General features: G+C 46.9%; 1 protein-coding gene and 1 long non-coding RNA gene across 6 annotated transcripts in view; one reads left to right on the top strand and one right to left on the bottom strand.

Moving 5' to 3' along the window:
• LOC143178567 (uncharacterized) overlaps positions 1-23,554 on the bottom strand; it is a 120,020-nt gene that overhangs the window by 54,973 nt on the left and 41,493 nt on the right. The window contains exon 3 of one of the 3 annotated variants that reach the window (XR_013001805.1): positions 16,704-17,214. The exons of the other annotated variants lie outside the window; for them this stretch is intronic. This is a non-coding gene — a long non-coding RNA (uncharacterized LOC143178567). Of the gene's footprint in view, positions 1-16,703; positions 17,215-23,554 lie in introns of those variants that run through there. 3 annotated transcript variants of the gene reach the window in all.
• Nmo (serine/threonine-protein kinase nemo) overlaps positions 1-23,554 on the top strand; it is a 115,423-nt gene that overhangs the window by 72,761 nt on the left and 19,108 nt on the right. For all 3 annotated transcript variants that reach the window (XM_076377297.1, XM_076377299.1, XM_076377298.1), the window contains exon 4: positions 17,967-18,073. In XM_076377297.1, the coding sequence (XP_076233412.1) occupies positions 17,967-18,073 (107 nt within the window). The remainder of the gene's footprint in view (positions 1-17,966; positions 18,074-23,554) is intronic.

Here is a 23,554-nt window from a genome sequence, read left to right as displayed (position 1 = left end):
GCAGCAGTGGGCGCACGCAATGCTCGGCCGCCTCAAACGACGCGGAAACTTTTAATCGGGCCAGCTTCGTTGCAGCGACCAATTAAAGCGTGGGAGGGAGGACCCGATCGAGAACCGATCCCCATTGAATCCACCCCGTCTCTCTTCTCGCGTAAAAACTTCCCCGTGAACGATTGCCATTCGGTAAACCGACGTTTTCCGCTTCCTTCCCCCACCACGTCACTCGCTCTTTTCCTTCTGCCTCTCGCGAAGGGAGACTCACTCTCTCGCGTTTCCCACGGTCAGATAACAGCGACGATAATAACCGCGGTCTCTATCCTTGCCGAGGACAAAAAGAGGGAGAGAAGTGGCGGCAGTGGTTCGACAGGAGGGGTGCCATAGGGTGCGTCTGATGGGGGTGTAATGGACCACTGCCTTTCAGGGATTCCATCCACGCTTTTTTCTGTTGCTCCGCGGGGTTTCTTCCGTTGCGAGGGTGGATTTCTTGTGCTCGCTGTTTTATTGCTACTAGCGATTCGAATTCTGAATACTCAATGAATAAATAGTAGGAAAAGTAGTGTAGGGTTTGTGAAGTTTAAGTAAATGGGAAGATCTTGGGGAGGGATTGGACTTTGGGGCATTGCACAGGGTCTCTTCATTAAAAGTTTGCTACTGTTTCTATATAGTAGTTTTAAGAGTAAGTACCTCTACTTATTTTCCACGTGAAATTTAACTGAATGCAGAGAGCTTTGATGAGGGTTGGCCTTCGGGGCCATGCACAGTGTTTCTTTGTCAGAAACTCGTCGCTGTCTCTCCAGTGAGTAATATTTTTTGGGAATATCATTTTTTATTCTTCCTTTGACGAAACAGACACGAGTCACCGACGCATAAATTAACTTCGTATTCCTCGCCTGTTTGGAACCCGACTCGTTTCCTCGTCAAAGTCCCGCGACAGCTGCACTCGTCAGTCGGACGTATCGCAGCGAATAATGCAACGTCGCGTCGCGATAAGAAGCGAAGCAGCCTTTGGATAACGAACAATCGCCGCGATAAGAGTCTGCGACGACACGCGACGCAACCTTGGGGAGCGGGTCGCGAGCGTGTTGAAGTTTCCCGCTCGTGGCCAGACCCTCAGCTCGCAGATGGGAGACAGCTCTCGCCCAAGATAAATCTCTCACGGGACGCGAGAAATGGCTGACAGGCGGTCGAAGCTCGAAGGTCCCCTCTGCAAAATGAAATTAGGCCCTGAGCTTCTGGCCTCCTCGCCGAAGGGAGGACACGTGTAGGAGTAGCTAACCTAATAAATCTCGAGGCTCTCGCGTTACCAACTCTCTGGAAGGTCGATAACGGAACTGCGTGGGAGGAAAAATCTATGTTGAAGGGCCTTGGTTTTCAAGGTAAATTTTGTGGCAGCATCTTCTCTTTAGAAGCTTGGGGAGGGAATTTCGGGACGCTCCATGCTCGTGGGAAGCTTGCGGAATTTGACCCAAGTATGAGGAAATCCTCTCTTTATTGCGAGGGAATTGGGAGGAGGCACGCGAGTTGCCGCGAGGATTCTGAAAGTATTGAAACATTAATTATGAAGGGACTTGGTAGACGGAATTCGTCAGAGGCTCTAGCCCGTTCCCAGTCGAATTCCCATGGATTCTATAGCCGGTCTGGCCACGTTCGTGACCTCCACGGTTTCGTAACGATCGCGTAACAAAAGCTCCTCGAGTGACGCTCATCATCGAGCACAAACGGTGTTCCAGGTAACTGGCGAGCAATCTGTACATAACCGGCTCCGTTCTTAGCTTACGTAAGTCCTATAGCTCGACAGAGGAAATCTTTCATTTTTCAGACACTTCTTGGAAGACCAGAGATGCGACAGATTTTGGGGAGAATTCTTCTGGTGTTAGATAACGAAAGATTATTGTTGCATGAAGTTTCAATCAAATTTGGATTAGGTATTTTATTAATAACGTCTATGAAACTGGATACTGAGGTTTATTTAGAAATTCATTAATTCTGCTTTTTTACAGTGCAATGCTAATTTTTGCCGTCACGATTTGAAACTATCTAAATTGCACAAAAAGTTAATAGCAGCTTTTCTACTATCTGTCTTCAACGTATCGTAAAATTTATTTATAATGATGCACATCATAACTATTTCGCAAATAGCGTGCAGTGTCCTTGGTTTCTGATCAGACAGGTGTTGACGTACACGCCGTCTACATCCGAGATTTAATTTCTCGTAGCAAAGTGCAAATTACGTAACGCCTAATTCTTCGGTAAGCATGATTGCAGCTGTATCGCAGAAATCTCGCAGTCTCGAAATCTAAAGTATCTTTTATCGTCGGCAAAATATCTTCAATGCTTGTCATTTTAAATCCCACGCAACTTTGCTGACCCCTCGACATCCATCTCGCCCACTTGTTTAGAAACGTCCGCGTATATTCTAGATTGTTCGCCGATACTTCCCTCGATGCGACGGATCTCAGTTCGAGCAGAGAACGCGGTAGTCATTCGTCGAATCGTCTCGACGAATCGTAGCCAGGCGCCACCCAAAGTGGCCGAATGATCGATCGATCGATCAACGGGGAACCGATAGCCGATCCTCCTTAAGTGAACGGGATCGCGCGGAGCGGCCGCGAGAGTTAATCTCGATGAAGGCAGCTCGATAAATCAGCTCCCTCTCCATTCGCTGCTTATCGATCTCTGTCTCTTCTTTCTTTCATCCACTTCATTCTTTTAGGCTTTCCTTTAGCGAACAAGGATTATGGGTCCTCTGTTGCTTGAAACTTTCTCAGTTTCCCTGGAAAAATTTGTTCACTTGCATTTTACTTCGCGATGCCTCAGGCCTCTTCCACGTCTATCGATTTTCCCTTGCTTTTCCATCCCCTCGGGCCCCCCGTAACCGCGTAAATCATCGTTAGCAATGGCGACTATCAGAGGTTCCCAGGTTCGCTTGTTCTCTTCTTCGTCCTCGTCCCTCCAATAGTGTTCTTCCTTCTCGTCCTCCCTTTCCCTCGCTCGTTCACCGTCCCCGGGATTATGTCGAGTACACGAGCTGTCCAGTGGTGCATGCACCGCTGCGATCCTGATGAGACACGACGCGATAGCTCGATTTACGGCTACCAGTTTCTTCTCGGTCCAGACCACCTGTTTCACGGTGCGCGCACCTGATCGATTCGCGACTGAATCACGGTTTTCTGAGGCCTGACGCTGTCCTTCCGCCGTCGTTTCATTATTTCAGATCTCTTTAGTAGCAATGAATCACGAACCAATCTTTCTTTACTTAACTGTTTCGTCACTATTGGCAGGTGTAGGTGTTTCAATGAATATGAGTAATCTTCGGTTTATCAAATTGGAGTCATTCAGGAATTCTAATATTAGGTTTCTTTAAAGAAATTATCAAATTCTCGAGTATTCGAGATCTCCAAATTTGGATTAGGTCTATTAATCAAAGGAAGTCTAATAGAAGAAGGAGCTACAGCAATCTCCAAAGAAGATCACGTTCCATCTCCAAGCCCATCTTCTCTGAACATAAAACTGCGGAGTACAGGGTCTCAAGACTCCCTCTCACAATCAGCTGCGCCTGACCACCTCGAATTCGCGATTCCTCTCAGCAGTCTTCTCTCAGCGCTTGGTCTTCCTGGGGCTGAGCTTCTCTAGCAAATCGCCGGGAAACAAAGAATCCCAACGTCACGGTCGGAAGCTTCGTCGTCGTTAATTCTATTACTCGTTCGAGCAGCCACTCTGTTTGCGCCTGGATCGATTCTAATTCCATCTCCATGGAAAATTCACTGGCCGACGTCATTCAAGGGAAACTTAGGCTTTCGAGTTGAAGTTCGCTGAAAGCGACTACCTAATTTCTAATTAAAGAGCTCCGACTAACCACCGTCTCGCTGACGATACGCTAACGAGATTACTGGTTGATGTAGCAGCTACGCCGACTACGTGCCATTAAATCCTCAGTCGCCTCGGGAACGAAGAATAGATGGAGGCTACGCGGGGTTCAGAGGTCACGGTTGGGCCAGCTGAGCCGCGAAATCTTCTCGGAGTCACGTTTCGAGGACGACTGGGCAAACTTTTTAAGAGGAATTGGAGGCGAAGGGGATCGATGGCGACCCTGGGTCGGCGGCGTTTGCTGATTTTTGAGAAGGAATCTTTTGGCAAAAAATAGATCTCTACTATATATATAAAAAATTAACATATTGAATAATTGAAGACACTTGCGAAAATGGAACCTTCACATTTAGGTGTTCAGTTCTAAGCAGTATTAAGAGGGTGCATTATATAAATCTTGAAAAATCGAGCGGTTTTTTTAATTAGGTATCTATCTAATAATAGCAAATTTGTTAACTAGTGAGTACTCATAGAACTGAATTAGCAAAGGTCTGTATACCTTGCTCGATGAACTCTGGGATCGTTCGCGTTCTCTAGGATCCATCCCATCTCCATAAATCGAAAGTGCGATAGCGCGTCTCCCTCTCTCGCAGTTAGTTTCCCCAGGCCGTGCTTTCGCGAAGACGGCTCCTAATTTCTGATTAAGGACTGGCTTGATTGGATGAATACATATCGGGGGAAACCGTCGTTTGTGGAAGACAAATATGAATTAGTGATTTCACGGCCGCGCTGCTGTAGCTGATTTAACCTGATGGTAATGATGTTTGTCCTGAGCTACCCTGTGCTCTCATGATGGATCCTCTCGTAAATTCGATATTAATCCTGGCATTTAATGGAAGAAACTATATTCCAGTGGTTTCTGGCGAGCGATCTCAAACAATCCTGAAACTTTCGAAGCTCTTTATTTCCAAAGTTGCCCTTCTAGGCCAATTTACACCCTTCTAGACTATTCTTAGAATTTCTTTTTCTCGACCCTCGATTCTCATATCCACCCTCCACCAGCTTTCGTCCACCCTAACAGCGTCTCAGTGCCCAACCAAACCCCAGCAATAGCCATCGCAAGGCCATCGGGAGTGTTGCGATTCCACTGGCAACCGCCGCCTAATTTCTAATTAAGGATCCTCCTCGATTAGCTCGCTTTCACTGCGCGGGGGTGGCTCTCAGGGCAGACGTAGTCCCTGGTCTGCGCCACCATGAATATACCATGGCGGTCGGGCCACACGGAGTTGCTCGATGGCAATCATGGATTATTAATGCGCACGCCACAACGCTATTGATAGGTCGATAGCGTGCCATTACCACCCCTGTCAGCCCCTTGCGTCCACCGCCATAGACAGCATTCGCTTTGCCCGAGTCCGTTTACACTGTTGCGCGACTGATAGCACAACTTCCTCTCGAGCATCGATCGATTCGCGATCGATATGGCCCGGGTGGAGCCTGGACACTTGGTGGAATCGAGACGAGTGTTCGGATGTTCGGGGATGCCTCTGAAGTCCTAATTTGACTGATGCCTGAGGCTCGGTGTTCTTCAAGGCCCAGACAATATTTGCAGTCGCGCTTGCATCACTCGCGATTGCATCACGTCGACGCGGCTGGGCGAGGTGTACCCTACAGGAGGCTTGCCTCGAGGCATTCTTGCGACTGTATGATAGGATCAGATCACTTGGAACCATTTTGACTCTTATTCGATCTTCGAAGTGGCACAGAGCTTCGAAATAATTCCAAGTGATCTCAGAGTTATTATTTACCTCGAGAGATGTTGCATGGTAAGACTCATCGTGTGGAGGTTACTTAAATCCTCACCCGCGATACGTAATCGCTCCTTGAGACATTGGAAACCGATGGCCCATCCACTGGGTCAGGGAGTAGCTTTCTTCGTATGCCCAGCTTCGATCGACTGGCCGTATCCTCAGGAAATTTGATATCGATTACGAGCTTCCTCTCGCCCCCTCGTTCATGTCTGATATCATAAATAGCGTTTGCGTTCAGACAGCACTAACTGAACTTCAGCCGCTGAAGTGGCATAACAGTGGGTACAGCAGCGCACAAAGAGGCTGCTTTGACGCGTCGCGAAAATAGTTCTCATAGTGGATTCGAGTAGAATTCAGCGCACGCGGAAACTTGGAGATCGCGTGTCGGCGCACGCAAAGCAGCCTCTATAAATAAGTTCGGGATCGATGTTGACAGCGAGGAGAGAGGCTGGGGAGAGGGATGAGGAGGGTGAAATCGACAGATTAAGAGCATTCAATTTTTCAGATGGAAATGGTTACATTAATAAACCCGCAAATGTCTCAGGGGACTTTCGTCGATCCATGTTCCCAAATATCTCAAGACGACTGTTACCTCACTTCTCACTTGAACTAGGCTCACCAAGCGTCTGACGAGCCTCGAACGGATGTATCGAAAGCCCGCCTCGAAGGTTCCCTTTCGCCAGCCTTTGTTCCCCGCTTCTTTTCCATATTCTTCCGTTTCTCCGTCTTCTCGGAGGCATTGCGTTGCGTCGCGTTGCATCACGTCGCGTCATCGGCCCTCCCACACAGCTCTATCGTGGATCAGGGGATATAGGTGTCCAGGGAGAAAAATCGGACGACCCGTAGTGGGCAGACGGTGAGAGAAAAACCGTGTTCCGACCCAGAAACGTTCCCAGCGTGGAAAGAGGGAGTTTCCCTGTACACGCCTACTCGACGCTGCCGTTTCCGTTTCCGCTCGCGGAGAAGTCACGACGGGGGACGATCGCTCGCGTTTTCTTCTCGAATGAAACTCGAGCTTAACCGGGTCTCGACACTCTCGCGAGCGTCTCGTTCGTCTCTTTCTGGTGTCAGGGCTCGACGCAAATCGATGGGAACAACAGCACGCACGCGTTTCGCTCGTTAATTAATACCGATAATTAATACCCACTATTAATTACAGATATTGTGTCTGAGGTGTTGCGTTAAATGCAGCGAACCCTCCTGACCGCATTAAATTTTAATTGATATCGGTTTTAACGGGCTTCGAAACGCGATGGTCCTTCTCTGATTCCACCAAGTATCACCAGTATTATTTCCATCGGCAGATGATCCGTCTGATTAAACAGTGCTATGAATAACGTCGATAATCCGTTGCGCGGTGCCGAAATTCGGGACGTGTCGTGTTCCTGTACGAAATGTAAAGAGAAAGTATCAATCGGTTGTATTCTAGAGCACAGTAAAGGCTGAACCTCGAACACAGTATCTAGGAACGTACTGTGTTCTCATTAGCAGAACTGCATGATATGTTTGAACGAAACAATGTTCATTAGGTTGTAGGTATCAGGAGTGTAATTCGTGAATTAATTGAAACCGAATGAGAATCTAAAAACTGTGGTGTTACATATCTCGATACAAGTTCGATGGTGTTTTCTTGTGAGTTTTTAAGTGGTTCCACCTAGGGAACTTCTATTAAGAGAACACTCTGTTCGGATAGAGTTAAGAATCCTCTTCAGAAGAATTTTTAATCGTGACTTCGAACCATTCTCAAAGCTGTTTCGATGGACTTAAGTCCTAAGTCCATTTCCTCCCAAAGGGATCAAGATCGCAGCGTAACGCAACGTGACAGAGGAAACCATGAGGATTGCAATTCGCTCATTACCATCTCGTTCTGTCCTTGCTACTATTCGTATCTCTGCGTGCACGCCTATCGATAACCGCGTAATAAGCTGCGAGAACGGGTCAGAGAACGCGGACGCAACGTTCCTCTGCTTAATGAGAGCCCCTAATGAACACGTACTATGTATTACCGATGTCGGCGATCAATTAATAGACTGGTTACGGTTATCGCGAATTTACCGACGGATCCGGATATTAGCGTCCCCTGAATCGTTGACGCACCATGCTGGCCTCTTCCGTGTAATCGCGCTCGCACACGCGAGCCTTTGCACGCGTTTCCCTCGAGCGATGGAAGATAGAAAATCCATCTGTACCGTTGCCCTCGCCTCGTTTTCCATTTCCAAGCTCACTTCAGGTGTAGACGCAGCAGAGGGATCAATTCCCTGGGCTTAACGAGAGGTCAGTGCTAAGTCTATCCACAGACAGTGAAGGATGCCTCGCGATGGTGATTGAGCGCGATGGTTTGGCGCTCGATCCAGCGTGCAGTGGGGCGAATCTGCTAGAACTCGACAGAGGTGATCGGTGGCTCTAGCCTTCCAGGAGGAGTAGATAACTAGATGTTGATTAGAGAAGAGCCCTGGGGCTGTCCAGGATCATTCTTACCGCGGACAGTTTCGAATAATTTGTACGAAGTCGCGTGATAAAACTCACGCCACTCGGCCGAATTCAAATCAATATTGCGTCAGCCTGTGCAAGCTACGCTGTTTGCTTTCGCCAGATACGTAATGCAATATTTGGACAATCAATTTCAATTAGCGCCAATTTATTACAAAGTGTATCCATGCCTCGTCGATGACAGGGGACTCGAAATGAAATCGAAGTCCAGGCAGACGTGGAGACTCTGGGTACTGGAGGACGACGCGTTTAGCGTGCCCACCTGCGCATGCATTTACGCGAGACTCGCTAATCCGCGGTCCGAGAATACGCCAAGGCGTCTCGTCTTTCGTAAGTACCGGTTTTACTCGCGTGGGAACCCGCGCGCGCCCACCTACGCGTAACGAGGGATCGCCTTTTTCCTTTCCTCCCTTCTGCTTTCCCTTTTCCTTTCGATTTCGATCCCGAAGCCAGCGTCCCATTAGTTCGCCAAAGTGGGAGCTCTTCAGCGTGGAACCGCGTTGCTAGATAACTATGCAACAGTTGACTGAACTTCGAGTCGGTCTAAGTTCGAGTCAAGTGCCGAGAGGGTCTCTCTATCAACTCTCGAATTCCTCGAGGTCGAATAAACGTGCTCATGTTCGACTATTTTCGATTCCCTTCGGGAAGCTCCCGCGAATTGCGTCTCGAGATTGGCACGAAGCGAGAATAGCTCTGAAAAGGAGTGGGATCCGCAATCCCACGGTAACAAAGACGAATTTTCGTCCAAAAATACGTCCACAGTGGCCCGTTCAACCCCAGAGCGGAAGGCTGAACAAGTTCGAACACTTCGGCGGAAGTTGGGCGTTTGGAATGCAGGTAGCTTCCTGTTACGCACAGTGGCGCTGATCCAATTACACGATTGCAGGGGACGTGTAATCTGTTCTTGCGAGAAATCCCCGACGCTATTGCCTCCCGTAAACCGCGTTATACCTTTCCCAGAAGATTAATTCGACACCACCGACGAGTTCCCTCTCCCGGGGAAATCGAAACAATCGAATGATCGGGAGCGACAGAGCGTCGCTGGCGGCCTGGGTTGCGCTCAGAAAATTCATTTATAGTCGCTGATGAATTTCTATTAGACCATTAGTGCCCTGATTTCGCGGCAGAAATTCGATTTGCGATGCGAGTTTCACGCACCCTGAATCACTTTGCTGGGGAGCCATTCGGGGAAGTTCTTTGTAAATCTTTTTGACAGAGGCATTCTTAGAAGTTAGTACATGGCGGTGTTCAGTGTCAGGAAAAAAGATTCTGAGAGACCTGTATTCCCTAAATAATTTCTATTTTATGAGTCATTAGTGATCTGTCTGCTTGCACGAGACATCGAGTCTGGTTCCTCATCAATATTAATCTTCATTTCAGCTTTGAATATGCATGAAATGATCTTCATTCATTCTAGAATTCGTTTAAATCTTAAATGACTACATGGCTGATAGGTAAAATTTGCGCTCGCTGAAATTGGAGGTTCGATCGTCGAACAGTTCTATCACGCGTGCATTGGCGATCAGAAACCGCGGGCTTTTATTCGACGAGATTTCAATTCGCCCGATGGAGGTCATTTTTCGCGGGACGTTGATTTTTCGCCGCAGGACAGGTCCTATCAAATTGCCGAAACGACCTCTCTCTCGCGGCGCTCGCCAGCGAAACGGCTGCAAATGCGTGTAAATAAACGACCGCGTGCTTCTGCTTCCTCGTTTTTTATTTTCCAGCTCGATGCCAGAGTGTACGATAAATCATCGAAGATCCAAACGTTCTTGCGGGTGACTCGCGACCTCGAGGGAAACTCGCGAGTATGAAGTCGCTGTCTTCGTGAATTGACGATTAGTCGAGGTAAAGAGTTATTCGAGCTACTCGTTAACGATGCATTGTTGCAGGCAGTGTTCTTGGAAGAGCTCCAAAGCTTAACTTCGCAACTTGGTCGCAAAAAAGGAATCTTGCTCGATACGGGGCATCGACCTAACTTTGCTGACGAAGGTTCGATAAGGTCTCAGAAATGTTTGATGTCCTCTATAGAAGCTTATAATATACGAGAGAATAAATTGGGACCTGATAATCAGTGTTTGTACCTTGGTCGCGTATATTTTATTTATCTTCATTTCTGCGTTTTGAAATTGTTCCATCGGTAAACACTGCTTTAAGACATGCTTTAATCGCGACTCTTCTGCGCACTGTTTACGGATTCTACGCGCTTCAGAACGAGTAATTAATTACTTTCTTCGTTGATCGTGTTTTTTCTCTCTCGAATCAAAGTGCAATCGTGGTTACAGTGTCTCGACCAGATTGTCGTTGTAATTGACCAAAAAATAAAAACGCGAGAATGAACGTCAAAACGTTAATTCTGCAGTGAAATTTTAAACGCAGGCACATTATCGCTCGTGTCGTTCACTGATTAAAATCCTCGTTAAACTTACGCCCGATGAAATACTCGACAGCCGCGAGGAGTTCTGCAACAACTGTTACTACAAAGTTGACCGAGCAACGCGACGAGGAAAAAAGGAGATTCTGAATAAATTTTGTAGCCTGCTAACGACGCTGCGAATAGAAAGGAACGCTCGTTCTGAGAGGCTAAATTGGGGGAAAAGGACGAATGAAACGTGTGTCTTTCCAATTATCGGCTCACCGACCGCCTCTTTCAATTCCTGGCTGCTCTCGTCATTCTTGCTGAGGGTTCGCGGGAGAAATTATTTTAATCACTCGCGATACCCTTATGTCTCCCCTCTTTATATAATATTCATCTCCTCATGAAAATAGACTCACATTGAAAATTCATTCCACCTAGATATTTAGAAATTTTCGAGTTCTCTAAGTGCCTCTCTAAGAAAAATTCCACGTTACAGTAACGATGCATAGAATCAGCTTAGAATTTAATCTTCTCAGAAGAACTAGAAATCGAACAACGTTATTCGAAGTTAGAAGTGAGAAGCACGAGAGATATTCGAGCAAAAATTGGCAGGGGAAGGCGGGCGGCGTAAATGTTCCTCTCGATGTGTACGTGCCTCGGACCGGAAGCATTGATTGCAACTTCCTCTCTGCCAGCTTCTCCGCAATGTATCGAGTATCGTGCCCGCGTATCGATCGCTCCAGCAGTTTTTGGGCCGAGGAGAGCCCTTTGTTTCTCTACCCTCTCCTCTTCCGCCACTTAATTCGTCTCACGATTTCTCTGCCGTTATTTGGAACCCATTTGCCCGCGTATCGATCCCAGACGCCGTCTCCATCCTCTGGAACTTTTCAATTTTTATTGCGCATGGAGTCTAGGAAACTCGAAGACAGAAGTCTTTACTTATACACATCTTATGCATAATCCATGATGATATACAAATAGCGATCCAGTGAAACAGCAGGCTATCTGTCTTTTACACTTCTAAGAATTGACGTTAGCCGTTTTGCCTCTCCTGGGAGTCCAAATTGAAGAATCTGGGAAGAATATGTTGTCTCGTTCCTGGGTCTTAATTATACTTGAAAACAGAAATGTTCAACATTGTTCCATCTGGAGGGTCCAAAGGATCTCTGATACAGGAAGATCGCGCGAGTCTTGAAAGTGGGTCCCAAGGTGCGCCAAGGATTGCAGAAGAAGTAGAACTCGCGCGTGGCCCTGTAGATAGCAATTTTGAATGCAGGACAACAGGACTCGGCCGAAGAATCCCGAGAGTTGTCGGGTTCTCGAAGCTGTTCGCCAGCCGACTTCGAACTCGGTTGACCGGTCGGACGAGCCGGATTGGCCTTGCTCGAACACCTCGGACTCCTAAGCCTTCATCATCGTCCTTAACTTCTTCTTCTTATTCGTCTTTGTTATCCTGCCCCGCGCAACAAAGGAGCGACGTCCCTGTGACAGGGTCACATTCACAAAAAACAGCATGAACAAAAGTATCGAGTAGCTCAAGACCAAGAAACTGCAATACGCTGATGTCTGAGTTAATTATTTTCCTCAGCACTGTATAACTGAGCACTCTCCAGTACTCCAGAAAATAGTGTTCAACAGAGTTTGAGGGAGACTAAGCTAAAGAGGTCGAGAAAATTCTGCATTCCCCATAGAAGAGTGCGAGAGCTTTGAGGCGCTTTGTCGAATCCCATCTCGCGGATTCAAAAGATCCCAGGGGTCGAGAGTTTCTCGAAAATCTGAGAGGTGAGAGTCCCGCGGAAGAGCGAGAATCCATGCTCTTCCAGGTTTCTTCTTCCTCCTCGGACCGGTATCAGGTACGAGTCGGAGAGGGGAGTGGAGGGAGCAGAGAGAGAAGACAGAAGAGACGGCAGGATACTCGATTCCCTTTGCGCTGGGAGAGAAGATGCTAGGGGCAAGTCGCTTTGTCCAGGAACCGGTCGACGTGCCTACCAGGAGGCAGACGTGCATCGATCCACCAATCGGAGCGCCTCCAGTGCTTGCACAAAGACGACCGCCAAAACGTTCGAGCGCAATTTTCTTTGGAAAAGATAACAGAGAGCGATGAAATGGCATTTGGAAGCTCATCGAACTTCGGGATGAATCGCCCTCTGCGAATATGAAGTCCTCGAGGAGCTGGGATTGCTCGCTCTGAGGCTTGAAAAGAAGGATTTCCAGCTTGAGGAGTTCCTTCAGGTGGTCTGTTCCAATTGGTTGATATCTGTGCCACCTACGTTGGTCGTGGCTATCCTTGAGACAGTGAGGAGTGATTTCCTTCTGGATTCAGCTGGCAGAGGTTTGATTCCCGAAACGAAACTCGTTGCCGCGTTTAGGAGGCGGTCGTTTCGTCGGAATGAAAGGAAATCGTGCGAAACGTTGCGATTCAAGTGCAGCGGCGAGTTAAGGAGGATTTTCACCTCGTCCATCGGGGGTGGCAGGCTTTGAAAAGGTCAGCTCGTCAAAGGGATTTTGGGTTGGAACTTTAACCCCCTCGCTCAAAGCTCAGCCTTCGCGTTCTTTCTCCTCGTTAAGCGCATGGACTTGTAAAAACTTTCGACCAGACCTGTGTTCTCGATTAATACTTGAAGCTTCTCTTTACGCGAATCGATTATGCTCGAAACGAGCGAGAAAGGGCTCGTATTTTAATCACTACGAATCGCTTTTTGCTTGAGTTTTCGCGCCAAGAAATTTACACTCGCGTTAAAGTTAAACCGAGTGCCTTGGATGATAGTTGCGGATGAAATTGAGACAAAGTCTCTCATGTTTCTGCTGATGCATTCGCTTGGAATTGCCTCGCTCTGAACCTTTGATTTTCGCGGGCTTTCTTTGGATGAGCTTTTTATTTAAGGCTGCGTTTACTAACTCGGAAAGGGATTCTCCTTTTTAGTACTGGGAATTGAAACGACTTTATATTTGAAGTTTTAAGTGTTCAAATATTCAGATATACGAATATGTTAAGGTTCAAATATCCAAACATTCAAATATTTAAAGATTTAAATATTAATATTTTTAAATTTTCAAATTTTCTCCACTCGCAAAATTCAGCACTCGACCACTAAAAAATTCAGGAAGCAGTTATCCCGTAATTTCGTTTTAGACTCACGGTGCAAAAGACACTTCTCTCAAACAGTCTACAAGCTGTCGAAAACAGAAAAGCATAACCACAATCGTCTCCCAGAAAATCGTTCCCAAAGTAGAACCCCTTTCCAATGAAACACAGGGGTTAACTCCAAGGACGAAGCGTGGAAAATAATATTGCGCCTTCGATAAGGGCAGCTCTGTTTGCCATAGCTCTGAAAGAGCGAGGGATTTTAAAAATACTGCAACTCGGTTCGATCGGGAAGCGGGTAAAAAGGGAGTCACATAGGAATAGAAAAAAAAGCGCAAGTCGATCGAAGGTTGCGAAATCAAAGGTCTGAGAAGAATCGGGGCAAACCGCGAGTGTGCCCATTCAGGCAAAATCATTGAGAGATGCGTTCATTGAGAAAAAGCTCGCCAACAGGGTGGGGGGCTAAAAAGCCAGAGAGAGATTGCTTTGACTCGCGAGGCTCAGAGAATCACATTCGCGGAGCTACATTTTTAATGCGATTACGGTCGAAATATCGTCACCCAGATTCCCTCGATTCATCGAGACAATGGTTGATGCATTTACGCAGGTCCAGCGGCAAATTAGCGATCGCAAGACGGCCCAGGCTCATTACCAGACCTGAATCAAGACCAGAGGCTGCCTCCTGGTGTTATCGTGTTAGATAATTGCGCTATCTCGCGGCGGGATCTCCGGATAATGCAAATATTTGTCCTGCCGGGTAATATTGATAATCTATGCTAATTGGACAGCGCTGGTGGCTGGCATTTAGGTTCGCGGTGCTCGACGCGGACGTCTAAGTTAATCGATTAACTGGGCGGCCCGTGTTATTAGAATAACACGGATGTCCATCGGCTTGGACATCCTTTAAGCGACTACGTATTGATATTCAGCGACGGCTACGCCTCCTCGTTTGCCATGTTAACGCGGACCTTGTATTGAAACGTAATCACGTGGATCGAATGAGCAGGATGACGGTCATCTAACGCTCTGGAACCTAAACTGCTTCGCGAGTCGCTCTTGGTCGAGGGAGCACGATGTTAGAGTCGTTTAACTGCTCGATCACGAGTTGGGCAGCTTGTCAGGCGGTGGGGCGAAATCAATTTCACTTATTTCGAGAAGAAGATTGATGAGTGGATGGAATACAGTTGTTGGAAGCTAGAGTTGAACCATGCCCTTCTTGAGGAAGATATTCCAATATTTCAGTGCCTTTGCTCATTACTAGTTGAGTTTATTCATACATATACTCGTTCCTAGATATGAGTCATTAGCCAGGTAGCTAACGTAGCCTCTCAGATTTAATTAATAGAGTCTTCTGCTCCAAATCGTACAGTCAGCTATTATTCCCAGCTCGGCTTTTTCGAGGAAATTCAGTGGCACTGGAGATCAGGATGAAAAATTCGCGGGAAACCAAATCCTGGAACCGCAGCGCTGATCGATCTTCCGAAAAACCGTCGCAACTTCCACCGCATTATTTAGAATCCGTGAACGGTGGAGTTTTAATCGTGTTTGCGGCGTCCCTCGATTTCCACGTTCGCTTTTCATCGAGCCACGTCGATCGAGCGCCGTTGAGACACTTTTAAACGCCCTCCTCCCATCAATCTTCCGCGAGCCATCCCGCAAAACAAGCATCGTTTTTCTTCCTGTCGACTCGTTAAATCGTGATGCTCAACGATCCGATATTTTCGTGGCATCAAATCGATTGTTTTTCATTTCGGTCAATCTTTGTCGAAAAATCCTCAAGTGAAACTACGGTAGCGACTTCCTTACTAGATATTTTATCCTTCTAATGAAGTTGTCTACGAAAGGAAGATCAATTCTACGACTGATTATTAGTCAAGGTACATCTCAGTCCAATTGATATCTGACTCGTGAAACTCATGGTCCTCCTTTGAAATATCCTAGCGATATCCTATCGATCGAGCTGAGAACAGGTCGCCTGTAGCTCGTTGCCACCGTGGCTTCGAACGACCTCTCTGATCCCGCGACTCGCTCGAAAATATTCGTCTGCCCTGAGGGACTCCCTCACTCCTTTCGCGGAGTTCCAAATATCTTTTGGTTCCTCTCGATCGCTTGGCCAAAGAGATAGCTGGAAAGCAGCGCGGTCGCAGACGCTGCGCTTAGGTGTTTCAGCCTGGAGCCAGCCGGACCAGTCGGCTTGCATACCACGCCAGGTTCGCAGGCAGCCTCTACCTGCATTCCAACCTACCAGTCGACCTCATTCCGCCATTATACTATTTCATTCTCCTGTCGAGCCTTTTCTCTCTGCTCGATCCTCTCGGCTGTGTCCGTCGTTTCTGGGGGAGAAAAATGGAATTCGGGGGTCGCTCTAGAGCGCGTCATTCGCCTCGAGGAGGTTCATCGTTCGATCTTAGTCAAAGATTCACCTTCTGCCTTTAGAACGAAGCTCGAGGATTTTAGGATTCGAGCTGAAAGAGGACTTGAGTCTTTGAGATCAATGTGCAACTTTTAGAGAGCGATGAAAAGATGATGGAAAGAGATAACTGCTTGATTCTTGGGTGCTTTGAGTAGCTCACGTGTGAGGAACGCCCATAAACGAAACGTGCAATAGATCTTATCATTAAAGGAATTAACGCATGGACCTATGAGAATTATTGTAAAACTATCGGGCGGTTCCAGGAGAAGTTTCAACCGATGGAATAAAAAGCGACAAGTCCGTCGGAAATTTCTGCAACCAACAGCTCGGGAGCACGCGTTTGGATTTATAACGGAAGTGGAGGAAGCGCAGGGTGCTACGGTCCGCTAGACTCAACCCCCAGCCCAGCCCCTTTTATTTTCGTCTCGAATGATCGCCAAGCAAAAACTTACTCGAAGGCTTTTTATCGCGAAACTTCCACCCCCGCAGCCTCAACCCCCATTTCTTCGGATACCTCTCGTCGATCGAGTAGCTCCCTCGAAATTACCGTGAGCTGAGGGTCGACAAGTTTTTGCGATACGACCTGGTGATTATCCATGACTCCAGCAATTGCCCAACCTGGCATTTGTTTCCTACAACCCTTTTGTTTATGGGAATTGTTCTACAGAACGGTGGAGGGATTTAATGACATAGTAATAATTACAGCATAAGTGGTTTTGAAGTTCTGTATTTTTTAAATAGTGAGTCTTTTAGTAAATCAATATTTAAAGGAAGGTGTCGATTTGGAAAATTTTTCTGAGAAACCTACGCGACAACAGAAAATTGTCGTAGACTGGGGGAAGTATAATTGATCGAACTAAGCGTTCAACAATCCTCGGTAACGGACACTTTTGTTCGTCGTTCCATTAACGAAAGTGGATGCCTCTCGTGGAAAACGCTTCTCCCACCCACGCTGGCGGAAGCGAACGAAACGCCATTGTCTGGCCTGGTCGTGACTTAACTCCCGAAGAAGTTTCACCCCGCCGCGAGGCGGGCCAAGCGCTGCAAATTACCCTCCCTGGTTTATTAAGGCCAGCTACTTTCGTCACGGCAGCGACATCATTCGGCTCGCTTCTCCTTCCGTTGTGCTCCATTCCCTATTTTTTTCTCTCTCCACCTCGTCTTCTCCTGCATCCTTCATTTCGACGGATTAACTCGTTCGAAAGCCGACGAAAGATCCATTAAGCCAGCGAATCGAAACGAAAGAAACCTAAACCAAGATTTTTCTTTGAGAATCTTTCGATTGATGTCTGTAGTTCACATACTTCTATTTGCAAGATAATTTTCTATCTTGTAATCCCATCGAGTTAAGAATTCATATTTCTTGAGTGTAAGACACGCGTTATTTTGCCTTATTGTTATAGATACACTTACTGTTAACAACAAAAACAAGTGGCAATAACTGCTTTCCCAGAAAGCTGGAATAGGAGGCACGATTGGCCAATCCGATTAATAAGGGAAAAAGCAATTAGTTCTCATTGCCATCTCCCCACCTCCGAAGTTACAGTTTTAAGCATTTCTTTATCCATCACTGTAGCTCCCTTTTAGCCTGATTCCCCTGCGCTATCGTTCGTGAACGAATCGACTTATCGAGCGAATAAACAACCTCCTTGCGACTAACAGCGCGGTCGTCTTAATTGCGTCTGAAGGAAGAAGGAAAACGGGAAAAGGAAACCAGTCGCTGTTGGTGCTCCTTCGAGACGATACGTGGCGTCGGGGCGTCCGTTTCGCGCGTGTACTCGGACAATTAACTCGTAGGAGACCCTTCTCGGGCTCGCTTTATTGGCCCGTCAATGGGAGTTAATATTCGTCGGTTCCGTTTTTATCGGGGCGTGTAGACACGCGTGTAATCGCAGCCGTAAGAGAATCAGCTGGTAATTGCGCGAGTGGTTGCTGGGGAAACGGTTTAATCTAAACCAGTTAATAACAATCCATAAATTCCTTAACGAGCTGTTACGACAGATACGTGATCACCGAGCTGCTCCAGAGCGATCTACACAAGATCATCGTCAGCCCGCAGCACCTCAGCCCCGACCACATCAAGGTCTTCCTCTACCAGATCCTTCGAGGTGAGTGAAAGCTATCTCTTTGTATTTTCTTCGAGGTGGAACGAAAGCGTGGAGAACGATTTTGATGGTTTCACCGACTGCGTTTCGTTTGTCGAAAACGAAAAGATCGGGAGAACGAGAGAGCTGGCGCAGAAATGGTCGAGCTTTATTTTTCGTTCGGAATCGAAATACGAGAAAATTCGGGGATCCAATTTGGGGGTCCCTGCAAGTTATACGACATATAAATTTATAATTTTAAGCGTATTTCTGGTTACCATTTCTAGGCCAACGAAATTACATGAGTTCTATATCGATTACCCCAATTTTCAGAGTTCATCCGCGATCCCGCTGACATTTTATTAATATTATTACAATGCCACACATAAGCGTGGCGCAGAATTACAATTTCAGTCGAAAGCTCGATTCGAGCTTTTAATTCTGTGTCTCGAATGCTTCCACACAATAATACACGTCTGTAACTTTCCTCTAAGCCTGACCAGAAGCACCCACAAACCCACCAATCCATTATTGTTAAATAACTTTTCAATAAGATAAGACAATAGCGCGATGGTGTGCTCGAAGTTCTCTAGTGAGCTCCATTTAGTCGCAATTTCATTTTCAGTTCCATTCTTGAAAAGTTCGCCGTGAACATCGAAGTTAACAATGACTCTTTGGCGAATATATGACTATTTAGATTAAATTAATCAACGCAGCAATATGGGGTAGACTATTAAACAGAAATTGAACGAAGCAGAAGTAAAACATCTCGAAACGCCTCTCCACGCTTTCGCTCACAATTTAATCTAACGAAAACAAACTTCCCGATTGCGTTTTAGCAGCGATTAAACTGGCGCCAGCTTTCAACTCGTCCCTGAATCGCGAGGATAGCTGTAAATCAATCGGCGTTTCGCGTAATGGAAAACGAAATCACCCGTATCAAACGTATTAATTCATTCTGCTTCTTATTTTCCCGCAAGTCGTTCAACCTGACAGGAACAGCATAGCTTAAGACTAATCCATTAAGAATAGTAAAAATTGAAAAAAAAAAAAATCGCGAAGTAGATTGCTTGCTGAACCCAAGGAAAATCTTAGTTCCTGAACTCTTTCAGAATACTGTCCGCAGGTTCTCTCGAAAGGTGTCCATCAGAATATAAACTTTGAGTTTTCCTTGGACAGGGGTGGAAGAGTAGACGTATGAAAGAGAAATAAGAAAGAATGGAAGGGATTGGAGGAATGGCGAATGGGGAGCACGAAAGACGAAAGAAAATAAAAGTTTTGCGCTTATAAAAATCTACGGGTGGCATATTGGCTGCAGGGGAGGAATAGGGTAAACAGGATCGTTTCTATTCACCCCTCGGGATCGTCCCCTGGGACACCAACCGTGCTGTACATAGTTCTTCTACTGTCTGGCTTGTCGAATTACCTGCCGCCTCTTTCACTGCGCTCCACTGGGAGGAGGGGGTTCTCCCTCCCTTATGGCCCACCCTTTACGCTGGAACTCGCTGGTCGTCACTAATAAAACGCTAATTTTTCGATCGTCGTTCCTTGAGGAAACACGTCCTCTCACGCGCTGCGCTATCGAGATATTTCGAGTAAGTCGGTAACGAGATCGATACTCTTCTGTTCAGGACTCTCATTGATTCAATACAATATCAGGTTTTCTTCAGTTTAATTTTTAATGGGACCGTACATTTTTTACGAATCGATTCACCTTTGTATTCTCGTTGAAGATTGTTAGAGGATGTATCGAAAACGAATTAGTTCAGAATTTACTTTTTTTATCTCGCACATTGCAAGACCTTTAGCCTAAGTCTACCCAATCCTTCTCTCGATGCAGCGCCACAGCTCTGAGCTGCTCCCCAGCGACGGTTCGATCATTTAGTGGGGAATTTTTCTAGCTGCTTTGATCTCTGATGGATAGTCGACGCTATCGACGTAGGGAATGAGGAGTGACAAGACGGCGCGAGTTTACTCGGGAAATCGAGATTTCCCGCTGGACTGTAGCAGAAGTCGACGAATGTGGGACACCTATTCGTATCGCGCTATCGTGTCAATCATTCGAGAAGGACTCGAGCTGCCTCCGCGCGGCACAGTTCCCTATCGAAGCGGAAAGTCGCCCAAGCGATCTGCAAGTCGAGTGTAAACTTCGTTTCTGTCGACGATCGATTACGTAACGTGAATGGCGAGCTCCTGCAAAGTGGCGTTTATCGAAATTTCATGGGAAATCTCGTGGAGAAGTTAGGTGGATCAATATCAGTGTCTCCTTTGGCTTTTTCAAACATTTTAGTTTGGTCATGGGAGGGAAAATATTTTTGTGAAATAGAACCTACCCCTTCTATTTAGATTCTGTGCTTCTAGGTTCGAATTCACTTCAAACTATTTGTACTTATTTAGTATTCATAGCTACTTAGAATATTCTCCGTCTCATCTCTGAAAATATTCAGAAGTCTTTTCTGACTCTAAGGACTCCCATCTTCCATTCTAAAGGAGTCACCGTCTCAGTGTTACCTCGTTTGTCTTTAATCATCGCAAGGACTCGGTAAATATCCCGAAACAAGTACGACTGATAAAGGAGTAATTAAACGCGGGTTCGCGAATACATTTCCGTGGAGAACTCTCACAGCAAGTCGTCGCCCCTGATCGCTATCCCTTTGAAATTAAACTCCGTGGGGGTTGGAGCTTGCCGCGGAAAGCGAGTAACGACACCACTCGTGTCACTTCTCCACCCCTTTTTTAACCATCGAAAAAATCAAAGTCTCGGCGAGATCAAACCCAGTCAATTTTCTTCCCTCGATTTCGTATCATGTCTCGCATCTTTCTCGTCTCTCAGCCACCCTTTGTTTCTTCCTAACATTCGTGCCTACTTGGAATGCTTTTCATCGTTGAATTTCTTCCGGGGAGACATTAAGAAATTTAAATAAATAATTACGAATTCAGTGAAGCAACGAAAGAAGGTGAAGGGGCTATTCTTTCGCGTTCAATTGAGATGAGTCGTGTCTGGCCAAGAGGCTGCTAGACCTGTCTCTCATAATTTGTAAATTTTCTCCTCGAATCATTCGCCCATAGAAAGCGACACGATCTCCTTCCTTCGGTCCTCGAAATCGATGCACAAAGGGACAGAAAGCATTCTCTCCTGGAGCTTGTCGTGTAATTATTTCAAAAAAACTCCCTCACAGTGTCTGCCTCCCCTCCAAGTTCCTTCATCTCCGTCGTTCAAGAATCGGAGTTAATTAAACCACCGTCCGCTTTTTCCAAAGCGCTCACTCGAAAGCATTACTCGAAAAAAAATCTTACTTTAAAGCGCTCGCGATTCTTTGTTCCTCCCGGCGCTCTTCTTCGACCCCCAAAGCGCTCTCTTCCCCCAGTCCTGGCTCACCCTCCCGTTCTCTGCCCCTTTTCTGTCCATTTGCACCCCCTGCACGGTTGAAACGCAAATAACAGAAGGAGCACGCGTCGCGAGCGGAATTTTCGTTCACGTCGACGCTCGTCGAAGGAACGCAGAGCAATAATTATCGACCCTGCCCCTCAGGGGAGCCACCGGTGGCTGCAGTCGCGACAAATATTTATGTTGCTGCAAAGGAGACGAGGAATTCGCGGCTGGCTCGCTGTTATTTCGCGCGGACGCGGTAATTCCTGCGATTGTTCGCGCCTCGACGACCGTCGAGCACTCCCTGATGCGGAGCAAGCAGTATCTTTGGGAATAATTTAGAGACTGGTCTATGGGGGATGTAATGTTCCAGGAGACGCGCGTGTTTAGTCAGTTGACACGGTATTAGAAGGGAAATAGTTGGAGAAAGGTAAAGAAGAGTTTAAAAATTAAATTACTTTAAGCAGTAAAAAATTTGAGTATTTAAATATTCTAATTTTTGAAGTCTTGAAAATTTGAATATTTGAATATTTGAACATTTAAACATTTGAATATTTAAATATTTTAATTTTTTAATTTTTGAAAATTGAAATACCTAGACATTTTTTTCACTGATGAATTACATCCTCCTATTACTATATCTCGCCATAAATTTTCCAGCGAGCCAGAAAAACAAAGTTCAATCTCCTCAACTAAAAAGCTCATGCAAAGCACCGTGGAAACCTGCCCCCAGAAGCGCAAGTTAACACTACCAGAGTGAATATGCTACGTGCAGCGTTTCCGTTCGTTTCGAAACGCAGGGATCGTTATCGCTCGCGTGCCTCGGGCGACGTTCCCGTCGTCGGGGCTGTCGTGGAAATTAATTCGTCAAAGACAGCGGGGCATGGAGGGGTAGGTCGGGCGCCGCGACGGCGCAACCGGTGTCCCTGCTGGAAAGTATGGAAGTCGACGCGTTAATACATCATCCTTGTGCGTCTATAGTTTTGTTTCTCTTTCGGTGGCGGTTTTCGAGGGTAATTTGTCACGGCGGCTTCCGTTGTTTCCGCGCGAGGATGTAGCAGGATGCGTCGTGGAATCAGGATACAAAAGGGAGCGCGCGTTAACCGCTCCCCTCCTGTGCCGGAAGAAGGCACCGCGGCCGCGGCCACCGCGCGGAATCATTATGCACACTCCGATGAAGATGCTCCTCTGAATAATCATTTTTTCTGCTCCTCCTCGCCCCGCCACGCCTGCCCCCTCGTCCCTTTCTCCGCCTCGTAGCCAGGCATGTCGTCATTAAAGCCCCGTTCTCGCTCCCCCACCCTCGGCGGAGGGGAATGAAAGGAGCACAGGCCGCGATTTTCGTTCGTTTTCCCGCGTTTCAATGCGAATGAGAATTACCGCGCTGCTCGGTTTGTTGGCCACGAAATGACGTTGCAGCCACTATTTTCCCGCCTGTTGACCCTCCCCCTGTCCGATTGTGGGACGTTCAGGTGGCATTTTATGACGCTCGTGCGTGCAGGATTTTCCTCTGGGGTGCGTTTTTTTTTTCCAGCGACCGACGAGCTTGGACCTCTGGCCACTCGCTGTCTGCGCTGGTGCTTCTCTGAGGGGAAGCTTCCTTCGAGACCATAGTGTCACGACTTTGTTACGAGCCTTTTGACTCTCAGCTTCTTTGAGCAGCTTCTCGAGACAGGAATTAAGCCTTTATTTTTTACTTTCGCTCGTTTTAACCGAGACTTTAGCGCTCTATCCTCGAAGCTTCAGAACTTTTCCGCAGGATTTCTGTTTTTGTTTATTTTCTACCGAGAGACGAGGCAAGGAGAAAGAGACGACAGGTCAGACAGGCTTCATACGGCGCAGTGTTCGTCGCATACGAATTGGCTCGCGGAGTTGGCGAGTCTTCTCGCGTGGAAAACGAAGAAGACGTTTTTGAGGGAGTCCTCGATGAAAGGTGGGAGAGATGGAACGTCGGCGAAGTAGATCGCAGAGATAATAAAGCTGAAATACGGGGAGGGCTGCGAATAAGACACCTCTCGACGTACTAACTACCCTCTTATAAGATTTGCATTAATTTTCACTTATAATGCGATCCCTTGTCGCTGTTCTAAGCCAGCGGCGGCGTTCTCGTTCCTCGGAAGCTGTTTACTCGCGGA

Source organism: Calliopsis andreniformis, chromosome 4 (assembly GCF_051401765.1).
Source record: "Calliopsis andreniformis isolate RMS-2024a chromosome 4, iyCalAndr_principal, whole genome shotgun sequence".
NCBI classification, from domain to species: domain Eukaryota; kingdom Metazoa; phylum Arthropoda; class Insecta; order Hymenoptera; family Andrenidae; genus Calliopsis; species Calliopsis andreniformis.
Note: the sequence above shows the minus strand (reverse complement) of the source record. Positions and strands in the feature narration are given on the sequence as shown.